Raw genomic sequence first — 13,972 nt, 5'->3', positions numbered from 1 at the left:
TTGTGTTTGTGATGTCCATTGTGACTTGTGGCTTACCCAAGACTGTTTCTAGTTAGCAGTGCCAGATTGTAAGCTGAGACTCTAGAACTTTCTTTTCTGGCTGGATCAGGCTGGATGGGCCACTTTCTCCTCTGCATGGGCCCTGTCCTAGAACCACATCCTCACCTGAGTCTGTGACTCATCTGGGCTGGGTCAGTGTTTGTGGGACGGAGGGAGGTGGGGAAGGGCAGGTGTGACTTATAAATGGAAGAGATCTGCGGCTCCGAACCGTGTCCTAAATGGTTTACACTGCGCACAGCTTCCTCTCAGCCCGCTCTGAGCTGGAAGCAGCATGTGGGTCCTGGCCCTGATCTTCCTGGCAGCAGACTGTGTGTTCTCACTAGGGGTCACTCTGTGGGTCATTTGCAGCCAGTTTTTCATTGTGCACATCCCGGCAGCAGTTGGCCACCCCGTGAAACTGAGAGTCCTTCATTGCATCTTCCAGCTGCTGGTGACATGGGTGAGTTTTGTGTTTTGTGTGTCCCCTCCAGCTGAGCATTAAGGAAGGGAACAGGAACAATCACACACCAGAAGCTTCTAGCTGAATGAACACCGGTATTATGGGGCCCGCAGTGACGGGGAATCGCACCTTCTGAAACCTGCATAATCTCTATTCGGTGGTTCTCAGCCTCTTTGGGTGTTTCTGAAGCTGGCCCCGGCTAATAACCACAAAATTCGAAGAATGATCTGCTTTCTCAGTTAACAGAAGGAGAAAACCAGTCTGGTTCTATCCACCTGTGTGTCTCCCATCTGACTTTCTTTTTTGTTGTTGGTTTGTTTTATTTTTTAAATTGAGGTAAAACATGCACATAAAATTTACCACCTTTCCCATTTTTAAGTGTATATTTCATGTGTCCATAAATGCGTCCATATTATTCACAGCACTCGCCACTCTCTGAAGTTGTGAAGATACGAATGAATTTTCCTGAGTCTCTGGGCCCCCATTGCTATCTGCCTGCTAGCTAGAGTCAGCAAGCCACAAAGTAAACAGGTAGCAGATGAGTAAATTAGTGTCGGTGAGCAAAACTACAGAATATGACTTTAAAAATATGTTGTTGCTTTTGAGAGCTAGAAAGCTATCTAGGTAACATCTGGTGTAATTTGTTCAAATACCTGTAAATGGAACTGTGTAGGTGTTGCCAATATGGATTTCTTATAGTTTTTCTTGTACTTTGACAGAAATTGAATATACAAAATATTTTTTTGTAAGTTTCTTACATAACGAAAAGCAATCGCCAGCGCGTCTTCTCAAGAGACACCCTAGGTGTTTCTTCTATGTTATTCAAAATAACTTCTATGCTATTCAAAAGAATGTAGCTATTATCTAAAAGAGAAGATCCCGGGAACTCAAGTCTTCTGATCTCCAGAGTCAGCTTTTATAAGATGCACTGATTGGGTCCTAGGTTTTCCTGCCCTTGACTCTCAGATTCTGTAGTCCAGGCTCCCAAATACAGTGACTCGATTTCCTCCTTTACAAAGTAGGGAAAATTGCCCCTGCTTCACAGCATTTTGTGGAGACTGCATGAATAACCCTCTCCAGAGGGCTTATTATAATGCCTGGCACAGAGGGAGCCCTCTCTAAATAGTAGCCATTGTTACTCTTTCTTGATTCATTTATTTTTTATGCAAAGATGTGTCATGCAACTGCTGTGTGTCCTGCGCCAGTTCTGGGCCCTAGGGCCAATGACAGGTGAGAAAGATAAAGTTCCCACAGGTCTGCCTTGAGGGAGTTTGTAGGGTCCAGGCTGTGGGGGGCGGGGAAGTGGTCCATAAAGGACCAAACCCACAAGTGAACAAGCTACAGATAAACAGCTTCCCAAAGTGGAGAATGCAAGGAGGACAGCAAAACCCATCAGGGGAGTCAAGCAGGGCTTCTCTCTTTGGGCTCCTTGAGCTTCTGGGGTCACAGAACACAAGGGGGTCATGTATTTGGATGGGGTCAAAATTACCCTATTTTCACAACTAACCTCCAATTGAAATTCTTTCTATGAGGAATGAGGGCAACAAACCACAGCCCTGAAAGCCAGACCTTGACTTTGTCACCAAAGAGGAATCAGACATATTTGCATAGCCTATTAGATATTGTGGAAACTCATGTATTCTCCTCATTTCTTTGAAACTAGGGTAGTGTCAGGCAGCAGCTAGATCTTACTACTCTATGTGCTAGTAAGGAAACACCTATGTTACTATGTCATACATTTTAATATTTTGATAAGTATATTTAAATAAAACTGCTTTTCTTTATAATCCCATGTATTTATTTTATGTATTTAAAAATGTTCTGGGCTGGGTGTAGTGGCTCACACCTGTAATCCCAGCACTTTGGGAGGCTGAGGTGGGAGGATCGTTTGAGTCCAGGAGTTTGAGACCAGCCTGGGTGACATAGTGAGGCCTCTGTCTTTCCAGAGAAACAAAACAAAACAAAACAAAACAAAAGTTCTCAAATGAGGCCTGCAGTCTTTTACCCGTGGCCAAAATTGCTGTGGCACAGACAAGGATTAGGAAACACTGGAAAGGATACCCAGAGGGAGAGCCCTCTTTATTTATATATTTTTAACTTTTTTTTTGAGCTGGAGTTTCACTCTCATTGCCCAGGCTGGAGTGCAATGGCATGATCTTAGCTTATTGCAACCTCTTCCTCTCGGGTTCAAGAGATTCTTCCACTTCAGCCTCCCAAGTAGCTGGGAATACAGGAACCCACCACCACACCCGGCTAATTTTTGTATTTTTAGTAGAGATGGGGTTTCACCATGTTGGCCAGGCTGGCCTTGAACTCCTGACCTCAAGTGATCCACCAGCCTTGGCCTCCCAAAGTGCTGGGATTACAGGCATCAGCCACTGTGCCCGGCTGTATTTTCAACTCTTTATGAAACCTTGACATATACCAAAGGGGGAACAGGGTGCCCACTCTCCAGTGTCACCATCACTGACTCCTGGCCCATCTCCCTTCCTTGTGTCCCTAAATGTCCCTAACTTTTCCCTCATTTTCATTTATTTAAGAAGCTAATCTTGGACATCATATTATTTCATCCTAAAATTGTTCAGTAGGCATTTTCAAAAGATATGAACTCCCCCTTCCTGTTTTTAAAAAATGTACCCACACTATAGTTAGCTACACAGGCTTGGGGTGGCCAGATTGGCTGGGATGGCACAGGAAGGCCTCCCTGGAAACAGAGGTCGCGCCCGGGCTGAGGTGGAGCAGGGCCTCGTGGTGGAGGTGGGTGTTGCAAGTACAGGGGCCATCGAGGGCGCCCAGAAGTCTGGCTTGTAGTGGCTGGAGTGGAAGGTGTCAGGAGAGTGGGTTGAGAGGAGCTGGCTGGTGCTGTGGTCACCTGGGCCTGCATGAGAGTGGATTTTCCTGCAGGTGTCCTGAGGGCACTGAGGGCTTGAGCAGGGCTGTGGTCCAATCTGACTGCAGTTTCCAATCACTCCTTTTGTCACCTGTGGAGGGTAGGTTGTGAAGGCCAGACTCCAGATGGCCTGTGAAGAAACCCATCTCGACAGATTTCTTCTTCTCTCTCCAACAGGGGATGATTTTTGAGAAGCTCAGAATCTGTTCTATGCCCCAATTCATCCGTTTCGTGCACGATCTGCCGCCGCTAAAGTACGACCCCGATGTTGTGGTCACAGATTTCCGCTTTGGGACAATCCCTGTGAAGCTGTATCAGCCCAAGGCATCCACCTGCGCCCTGAAGCCTGGCATCGTGTACTACCACGGTGGCGGGGGCGCCCTGGGGAGCTTGAGTAAGAACCCTTTTCTCAGACCTCCCAAAGGGTGGTGGCACCCCTTAACATGACTTGAAAGAATGGCCATCTTCCTGGGGCTTAAAGTCTGCTATTATTACCAGGGAACACCAGGGCAGTTCATGGTTTGCAGATCATTGAGGGGGCAAAAATATGGGATATATTGCCCTCTTATGTATCTCCTTATTTACCTAAATGTAATCCTTAGTTAAATGTAATAATACTGTAATATAAGGAAGGATACTGTAAGGTAAAGATCCTGAAATATACCCTTACTTGCATTTATATGTGTACATATGTATATACATATAAATATATACATGTATATATCACTACTCTACTTATAATCACCACCTCTATTTAGTTGGAAATAAGGATATTTTAAATGAAAAGAATTAAAACACAGCATTTTGTGTCACATCAGGTGTTGCTAAGACAAATTCTGGTACAGGGCCGGGCGCGGTGGCTCAAGCCTGTAATCCCAGCACTTTGGGAGGCCGAGACGGGCGGATCACGAGGTCAGGAGATCGAGACCATCCTGGCTAACACGGTGAAACCCCGTCTCTACTAAAAAAAATACAAAAAAAAACTAGCCGGGCAAGGTGGCGGGCGCCTGTAGTCCCAGCTACTCGGGAGGCTGAGGCAGGAGAATGGCGTGAACCCAGGAGGCGGAGCTTGCAGTGAGCTGAGATCCGGCCACTGCACTCCAGCCTGGGCGACAGAGCGAGACTCCGTCTCAAAAAACAAAAAACAAAAAACAAAAAACAAAAAACAACAACAACAAAAAAATTCTGGTACAGACAAATAGGAAGATTTGAGAAAAATCAATGAGAGGAAAAAGTCACTACTGAGACAAGTTTACTATCTTAATTATTACTCCCAGGGAATTGGGAGAGGGGAAACATCTTTATATGCTTTCTAATCTGTGGAATGCCAGGGTCCCAGTGTGGCAGCCTTTGAGAATAAGGGATTTAATGCAAGGGTGATGTTGGTTTTGTCTATATGAGAATGATAGTAACAGCCAATATTTATTAAGCAATATTTATTAATATTACTAATTACACACAGGCACTGTGAGAACCCTACAGGTGGATGATCTCATTCTAACTCCAACACTCTATGAGTTAGATATTATCATTACTCCAGTTCACAGATGAGGAAATCAAGCCTCAGGAGGTTAAGAGGCGTGCTAGGCACTATGTCATCTCAAACTAGAAGGAGGCAAAGATGAGATTTGAACTCCAGTCTGTCTGAATCCAGAGCTCACACCCTAAACCTCTGCACTCTACAGTCAAACAGCTTTGCAGATATTTTTAATGACTTGTAGGATGGATCGGAGGGTGGGCATCTTAGAGAAAGTTGTTCAGGCAGTACCACGAAGGAGAATCAGTGAGAAGATTGACCGGCGCTTTGCTGGAGTAGAGGAAAACCTAGTCAGCGTCGGCCCAAGGGCTGTGTCTATAAGAAGAAGACAGCAACAATGGCTGGCAAAGGAAGCCTTCCTAGTGAATGTTAAAAACCATTTATTTTCTAGAAACCCACCATGGCATATGCTCTCGTTTGTGCAAGGAGAGTGACTCTGTGGTTCTGGCAGTTGGGTGAGTAAAGGGGAGATTCCAGGGAGCCAGCAGGGAGCAAGGCTCTGATGTGGAAAGATGGGGTGGGAAGAAGAAATGGGGGTGGGGGGTGGGAGCAGATTGGTGCTGGAGGAAGCCCAGAGGCGAGGATGGGCTGGGAGAAGCCAGTGAGTAGAGAAAGAGAAGGCAGCTGGGTGCGGTGGCTCACGCCTGTAATCCCAACACTTTGGGAGGCCACAGCGGGCGGAATTCTTGAGCCCAGGAGTTCAGACCAGCCTGGGCAACATAGTGAGATCCCATTTTTACAAAAAATACAAAAATTAGCCAGGTGTGGTGGTATATCCCTGTAGTCCCAGCTACTTGGGAGGCCGAAGTGGAAGAAGAACCTGAGCCTGGGAGGTTGCAGTGAGCCGTGATTGCGCCACTACACTCAGCCCGGGTGACAGAACAAGACCCTGTCTTAAATAAAACAAAACAAGAAAAAGAGAGTGAGAGAAAAATAAGGGGAGGTGAAGACAGATGGAGAGACAGAGAATGGGGAACCCCTTCCTCTGTGCATGTGGGCCTTGGGTTTGTTTAAACAGAGGCGTTTTGTGCGTTTGGAAGCTGGGTAGGAGGTGGTCTTCTTTAAGCAGATGAGGTGCAGAGTTTCACTACACGAACACCTGGGTGACATAGCTCTTCTTTGAGTAAAACAGCCCTGCACCTCCCTCTGCCAAATGCCTGTGGTACCCTGTACCATCACTCAAACAACCGAAATGCTGCCACATCCACTTCCAAGTGCTCCCAAAAGGGAGGTCCCTCTGGCAGAGACCCACTGAAGAAAGCGAGAAAAACAAAAACAAAACCAAACCCATTGTCTCTCCTAATGGATCTCTGACAGTCACCACCCAGCCTGGAGCCTCAAAGAGGGCGTGGTGGGCATTGGGTCCCCTGTTCTGCTGCCTGACGCAGCATCACACACATGGTTCCTCCTGGTTAAGTTTCCCTGTAGTTTCATGTAAAGGTACACACTCCAAAGAAATATCAGTTCTCTGCGTCTCAGTGGGGGTACATATGCCAACTTTCTTATGGCACAACTACCTGAAGAGAGTAGAAAATGAAGAGATGAAGCTGGGCACAGTGGTTCATGCTTGTAATCCCAGCACTTTGGGAGGCCAAGGTGGGTGGATCACTTGAGGCCAGGAGTTCAAGACCAGCCTGGCCAACATGGTGAAACCTTGTCTCTACTAAAAATACAAAAATTAGCCAGGCGTGGTGACATGTGCCTGTAGCCCCAGCTACTCAGGAGGCTGAGGCAGGAGAATCACTTGAACCGGGAAGGCAGAGGTTACAGTGAGCTGAGATGGCGCCACTGCACTCTAGCCTGGGTGACAGAGTAAGACTCCGTCTCAAAAAAAAAAAAAAAAAAAAGAAAAGAAAAGAAAAACAAAATTAAGAGATGAGATGAGAGAGAGAACTGGATAAACCCCTGACTTTACAATTCTTAGCTCCAGAAGGGTTTCTACCATGGGATGTTGCTGGACACCTTATCCTTCTGGTTGTGCCAAACCAAGAGATTGTCAGTAGAACATGCTAGCAAGTCTCCGCTAGAAAGTTATTTTCTAAATCCAAGGTAGACAGGATTTTGGAGTTAAGGGCATTGCTTTCCAGGACTTCCTATTCCCAGGTGGCCTGAAATGGGGGTATGGAATGGAAATGGCATCAGCCATTTGTTGGTCCCATAGAGTATTTCTGTTTCTTTCTCTTTCCTTTCTTTCTTTTTTTTTTTTTTTTTTATTTGTGGCCAGCATTGAAAAATAGTGAACTTTCTCACAAAATCTGGATTTCTGGAATCTCTTAGCAATACCAGGTAGGCATGGCAGCAATGGTGTTGAGTGTGCATAGCTTGTTTGGAAGAGTGCTGTATATCTCTGGCCTCTGGTGGTACAGTCAGTCCTCAACACTGTCGACAGGTTCTTGGAACTATGACTTGGAGTAAAACCAATTTTACCTATTACAAAACCTAGGCTAATTGATATAAACAGAATTAAGCTCTGATGGTATAATCCTGGCCACAAAACACCAGCAAATTTATTAAATTTTTTAAAAATTTATTTTACTACTTTTATATTTTATCATTTTTTTTTCTTTTTCTTTTTCTTTTTTTTGAGACAGAGTCTCGCTCTGTCACCCAGGCTGGAGTGCAGTGGCGCGATCTCGGCTCACTGCAAGCTCCGCCTCCTGGGTTCACGCCATTGTCCCGCCTCAGCCTCCTGAGTAGCTGGGACTACAGGCGCCCGCCACCGTGCCCGGCTAATTTTTTTGTATTTTTAGTAGAGACGGGGTTTCACCGTGTTAGCCAGGATGGTCTCGATCTTCTGACCTTGTGATCCACCCGCCTCGGCCTCCCAAAGTGCTAGGATTACACGCGTGAGCCACCGCGCCCGGCCTATCATTTTCTTTAGTAGAGGTGAGGGCTTGCCATGTTGCCCAGGCTGGTCTCAAACTTCTGAGGTCAGGCAATCCTTCTTCCTCAGCTTCTCAAAGTGCTGAGATTACAGGCGTGAGCCACTATGCCTGCTGTAAGCTTCTAAATAAAGACCAAAACCTGCTAATATTAAAAATTGAAATAAACGTGAGCTATACATATATTTTTAAAAGATTGATAAAAACAAAAAGATAATTGTTTACCCAATTCTTGGTGAATCAGTGAGTGATGGTGGTCATTCTGGTGGTGGGTTAAATCTAGGAATAAATGTTTGCAAGGTGAAAATTGTCAGGAGTACCTCTGAACATCTCCCAGTTCAAAACTAAGCACTCACAAATGTGGCAGGCTCACTGAGAGCTTCTGTACTGCATCATTTATTTTTGTGCAGATGTATGATTATTGTAGACTGTACGCATTTTTTTTTTTTTTTTTTTTTTTGAGATGGGCTCTCCCTCTGTCACCCAGGCTGGAGTACAGTGGTGTGATCTCGGCTCACTGCAACCTCCGCCTCCTGGGCTGAAGCAATTCTTGGGCCTCAGCCTCCTGAATAGCTGGGACCACAGATGCGCACCACCACGCCTGGCTAGTTTTTTGTATTTTTGGTAGAGGCAGGGTTTCACCATGTTGCCCAGGCTAGTTTTGAACTCCTGAGCTCAGGCGATCCATCTGCCTTGGCCTCCCAAATTGCTGGGATTACAGGCATGAGCCACTGTGCTTGGCTGACTTTATAATTTTTTTTTTTTTCTGAGACAGAGTTTCACTCTTGTTGCCTGGGTTGGAGTGCAACGGCGCGATCTCAGCTCACCACAACCTCTACCTCCCGGGTTCAAGGGATTCTTCTGCCTCAGCCTTCCTGAGTAGCTGGGATTATAGGCATGTGCCACCGCGCCCGGTTAATTTTGTATTTTTAGTAGAGACAGGGTTTCTCCATGTTGGTCAGGCTGGTCTTGAACTCCTGACCTCAGGTGATCTGCCTGCCTCGGCCTCCCAAAGTGTTGGGATTACAGGTGTGAGCCACCGCACCTGGCTGGCTTTATGCATTTTTCATTTTGCAATAACGTATATTCCTTCATCTATTTGGTTTCCAACTCACTTATTCTAATTCAGGGTCATGGGGGCTGGATCCTATCCCTGCAGCTTAGGGAACAAGGCAGGAACCCGCCCTGGACAGGACACCCTCCTATCGCAGGGCACACTCACACCTACACCCACATTCACTTGGACCGGGACAATTTAGACATGCTCATGAATGTAACATACACATCTTTGGGATGTGGGAAGAAACTGGGAGACCGGGAGAAAACCCACACAGACATGAGGAGAATGTGCAGACTCCACACAAACAGTAGTAGCCTAGGCTGGAGTCATTTTTCTTCCTTTCATCAATATAATGAAACAATGTTGAATGAAATGACATTATTTGAGGGCTGCTTTTTTTTTTTCTTCTTTGAGACAGAGTCTCACTCTGTCTGTCGCTCAGGCTAGAGTGCAGTGGTGTGATCATAGCTCACTGTAGCCTCAACCTCCCAGGCCCAAGCGATCCACTTGCCTTAGCCTCCTGAGTAGCTGGGACTACAGGCATCCACCACCACACCCAGCTAATTTTTTGTATTCTTTGTAGAGATGGGGTCTCACCATGTTGCCCAGGCTGGCCTTGAACTCTTAGACTCAAGGGATCGGCCCACCTCGGCCTTCTAAAGTGCTGAAATTAAAGGCATGAGCCACTGGCCTGGCCGACCTGCTGTATTTAAGTCTATAAGATCCCCCCTAACAAAATCTGTAGGTATGGCATGATTAATTAAAAACTCAAGCAGGCCTTGAAGTTGCTCATACAAGAATCATAAGACAGGAAGCAGGAGCAGGTGAGTCAGGGAAGCAACATGAGGTAGGTTCAGGAAGATGGGGCCAGTGTGGGTGATATTTACACTGTTGGCCAATTGGTGGATGTCTTGTGACACAGGTCCCCCATTAGGGCATTGAGATAGTAGGAATGGCACCTGCCTAGGTATGTGGGCTGTATGTGTCTCGTCTCATTTAAACCTCACACCTAACTACCTGCTCAAGTTTCAGAAAGGGAAGTGAATGGACTAATTTGGGCTAAAAGATGCTAGACGCTGATATTTTTGGATCTGCTGGGACGTTGGGTATCAACTGTGTTTCTTGATTCCTTTTCAGTTACCGCCAGTTACCTAAGCATAAGTTTCCAGTGCCAATAAGAGACTGCTTGGTGGCCACCATCCACTTCCTGAAGTCCCTGGATGCACACGGAGTGGATCCAGCCCGGGTTGTGGTCTGTGGTGACAGTTTGGGAGGGGGAATAGCCACGGTGGTTTGTCAAAAACTTGTGGACAGGCCAGATCTGCCCCGGATCCGAGCTCAGATCCTGATCTACGCCAGTCTCCAAGCCCTGGATTTACAAACCCCTTCCTTTCAACAGAGTAGAAACATCCCCCTGCTCAACTGGAGTTTCGCCTGCTACTGTTTTCCTCAATACCTGGACTTCAGCTCCTCCTGGCAAGAGGTCATCATGAAAGGCGCCCATTTGCCTGCCAAAGTTTGGGAAAAGTACAGAAAGTGGTTGGGCCCGGAAAACATCCCCGAGAGGTTTAAGAAGAGGGGCTACCGACCGATACCCCCTGAGCCCGTGAATGAAGCTGCTTACTTGGAAGTAAGTGTTGTCCTGGATGTGATGTGCTCGCCTCTGATTGCAGAAGATGACGTAGTGTCTCAGCTCCCGGAAACTTGCATCGTGAGCTGTGAGTATGATGCTCTCCGGGACGATTCACTGTTGTACAAGAAGAGGCTGGAAGACCTGGGAGTGCCCGTGACCTGGCACCATATGAAGGATGGTTTCCATGGAGTGCTTACCACCATTGACATGAGCTTCTTTCACTTTCCGTGCTCCACGAGAATTCTGAATGCGTTAGTCCATTTCATAAAGGGGCTGTGACCATCTTTCTTCTCTGCTGGTACTGCGGTGTGGATTCCACTGGCCTCCAGCCTCCCACAGGGCTCTCTGTTGCTGATTTAGGTGGTGCATAGTGGGGCTAGGGAAGGGGTGGAGGTTGCTGTCACTTTTCTAGTCCAGGTTCTAGAACCACATGATGCATGCTCCTGATGTCCAGAGGATGTGGTAGAAAAGACAGGTTTGGGGGTGGGAGTGGGGGTCTCTGTCTCTGTTCTCTGTTGGGAAAATCTAGGCTGACAATCTTCAGTGGCCATTTGTGGGAGTGAATCAGCAGGTAAGAGCTGTTCTCAGCCTCCCTATGGGGCAGTTCAGGCTCTCCAGATTGATCCAGACTGTGTGTGACTTGTGTCCACTTGGCTGGACTTTGAAATAGCACAAGGGCATCACGCACAACCTCACGGGGCTTTCCCAATGTGGCTCAGAGGCAGGAGCTCTGATGCTCTCGGCTGCTGTGAGGTAGTGGTGGTGGTGGAGAAACTGGCTTCACCCACCTCTTCTGTGAACAGTAGTGACTTTTCCTGCTGTTTCTCAGCCTCTGGGATCAGAGTCTTGACTGCCTGGGCTGGAAACGTTAAGATAGAATGGATAGAGCTTCCACAGTTGTTGGCATCGAGTGGTGGGTGAAGACAGCCTGCAGCTGCCCGACTTGGGGAGCTCTGGAGCTCCTGGAATCAAAGCCTGGCTTCCAACCAGAAGCCCCAAAGCAATATTCTAAGAGTTTGAGGAGAGAAGTTGGGAGGGAAGTGGGGTCCTGAGCTAGAGAACCATGAAGGCTGAGTCTAACTAGATAACCCTGTCCACAGTGCAAAGTCAAGACAGCCAAAGGAACAGAAGATGTATTCGTGAGAACTATTTCTTTTTTAAGACATGGAACCAACTCAAATTGGCCTCCATTAGAAAGAGAATAGATTGGCTTAGGTAGCGATGCATGCTAGGCATACATTAGGCAAGGTTTGATCCAGGAACTCACACAGTGCCATCAGCTGTCCTGTCTTCTCTGCTCTGTTCTTCTCTCCTCTTAATGCCACCTTCACCTCTCCATGTGGTGGCACTGATCAGCTTGATGCTTACCTTCTCCCAGGGTCAAGTTCATTATCATGGACTTGCCTCATTCTCAGCAGTCCCAGAAAAAAACCTCATTGCAACTTAATGGCTTTGTTGGCTTTCTGAGCAATGTGTCCAGTTGCCACAGCCAAGGGAATGGAATGATCTAAATGACCATTCCCAAGTCCTATGCCATCTTGAGAGTGGAGGGTGGAGTCAATTCACCTTGGTGCTTGGACTAAACATGGGGTGGTAAGTGACAACTTCCCTAATTGAAGGGTAAATGGTTGTTGGGTGGACACCAACACTTATTCTACTACAGAAGCTAAATTGAACCCTCAGGCAGGATATGTGAAAGTGGCAAGAGGTGTCAAGGACCACTGGGCAAGTTGGCCAACTGTTCCTTAGGAATGAAAATTCATTTGAAAAGAATGGTCAGGCTCCCATGCTGGCCCCACCTGGTCTTCTGGAGGCTCTGATCTTGGTTAGTTAGTGGTCTTTACAGGTCAAGGTCAAGGCCATTGCACAAAAAACCCTGTGCATGCCCTTAACTTGCTTTCAGTTGAACATTTGGGTTGAACTATGAGGCAGAGAGGAATCCTGTTGGGTGACTCCTTGCTCTATTCACAGTTGACCAGCAGGTGGTTTGTTGGAGAAACAGTAACCATCCCCTGAAAACACACACTGTGGTAGCCACTCAACTGTTGAAGAGCACTGGAGTCCAAGGGGTGAGGCCGCCTCTGAGACAGGCCTCTGAGTTGAGTCTGGGAGAGGCTCCCTCCCTGGAGTGTTGCTTTTCTTGTTTCACCCCTGCCTCTGGAGATGGGTGGAGGAACATGAGCTGACCTTCTGGGAAGTTAGGTTGGCGAGGAGTTGCTGAGGCACTGCTGGGCCGTGCCCAGTAGAGAGGAATGTATAACATTTTAAGAGGCTGAGAGCACCCCTGGCTGGGCTCATGCCCATGGCAGCTTCCTTCTGCAGATCATGGGAGAAATCAAGCACTTTCACCTAATGGCTAGATGATTGATTTGGGGATGAAATTCTCCACTCCTCTCCTTTACCACATCACCACTATCCTTCCTGCAATCCACCCACTAGACTCACTGAGTGGAAAAGGGATAGGAATGAATGTTCACCCAGGGCCGGCTACATGCTAGGCACTGTACTGGACCGTTTAAATTTGCCACCTCTTAGGTTCCTCACATTAATCTTACAGAGTAGGTACAGGCATACCTATGGATATTGCAGATTCAGTCCCAGACTACAGCAATAAAGCAAGTCACATGAACTTTTTCTTTCCTTAGTGTATATAAAATTACATTTCCACTATATTAGTTTATTAAGTGTGCAATAGTGTTCTGTATTTAAAAAGCATGTACATACCTTAATTTAAATATACCTTGTTGCTTAAAAATGCTAACAATCGTCTGAGCCTTCAGTGATTGCAGTAGCCTAGGCTACCACCGTCTATATGGTTTGCACATTCTGCCCATGTCTGCATGGGTTTTCTCTGAGTCCTCCAGATTTCTCCCAAATTCCAAAGATGTGTATATTACATTCATGGGAATGTCTAAATTGTCATAATCTTTTTGCTGGTTGATGGTCTTGCCTTCATGTTGATGCTGCAGGTGGTGGTTGCTGAAGGTGGGGGTGGCTGTGGCAATTTCTTTTTTTTTTTTTTTTAATTTATTTATTATTATTATACTTTAAGTTGTAGGGTACATGTGCATAACGTGCAGGTTTGTTACATATGTATACTTGTGCCATGTTGGTGTGCTGCACCCATCAACTCGTCATTTACATCAGGTATAACTCCCAATGCAATCCCTCCCCCCTCCCCCCTCCCCATGATAGGCCCTGGTGTGTGATGTTCCCCTTCCTGAGTCCAAGTGATCTCATTGTTCAGTTCCCACCTATGAGTGAGAACATGCGGTGTTAGGTTTTCTGTTCTTGTGATAGTTTGCTAAGAATGATGGTTTCCAGCTGCATCCATGTCCCTACAAAGGACACAAACTCATCCTTTTTTATGGCTGCATAGTATTCCATGGTGTATGTGTGCCACATTTTCTTAATCCAGTCTGTCACTGATGGACATTTGGGTTGATTCCAAGTCTTTGCTATTGTGAATAG

The 13,972-nt window shown here is 46.6% G+C and overlaps 1 protein-coding gene across 1 annotated transcript; it reads left to right on the top strand.

Moving 5' to 3' along the window:
- Positions 1 to 264: 264 nt before the first annotated feature.
- AADACL3 (arylacetamide deacetylase like 3) lies at positions 265 to 13,250 on the top strand. Its single transcript, XM_001118876.4, has 4 exons — positions 265 to 499; positions 3,567 to 3,783; positions 5,318 to 5,381; positions 10,006 to 13,250. The coding sequence occupies exons 1-4, from the start codon at positions 332 to 334 to the stop codon at positions 10,778 to 10,780; spliced, it is 1,224 nt and encodes a 407-aa protein (XP_001118876.2). The 5' UTR covers positions 265 to 331; the 3' UTR covers positions 10,781 to 13,250.
- Positions 13,251 to 13,972: the final 722 nt, after the last annotated feature.

This window comes from Macaca mulatta, chromosome 1 (genome assembly GCF_049350105.2).
Source record: "Macaca mulatta isolate MMU2019108-1 chromosome 1, T2T-MMU8v2.0, whole genome shotgun sequence".
Lineage (NCBI taxonomy): Eukaryota > Metazoa > Chordata > Mammalia > Primates > Cercopithecidae > Macaca > Macaca mulatta.
Note: the sequence above shows the minus strand (reverse complement) of the source record. Positions and strands in the feature narration are given on the sequence as shown.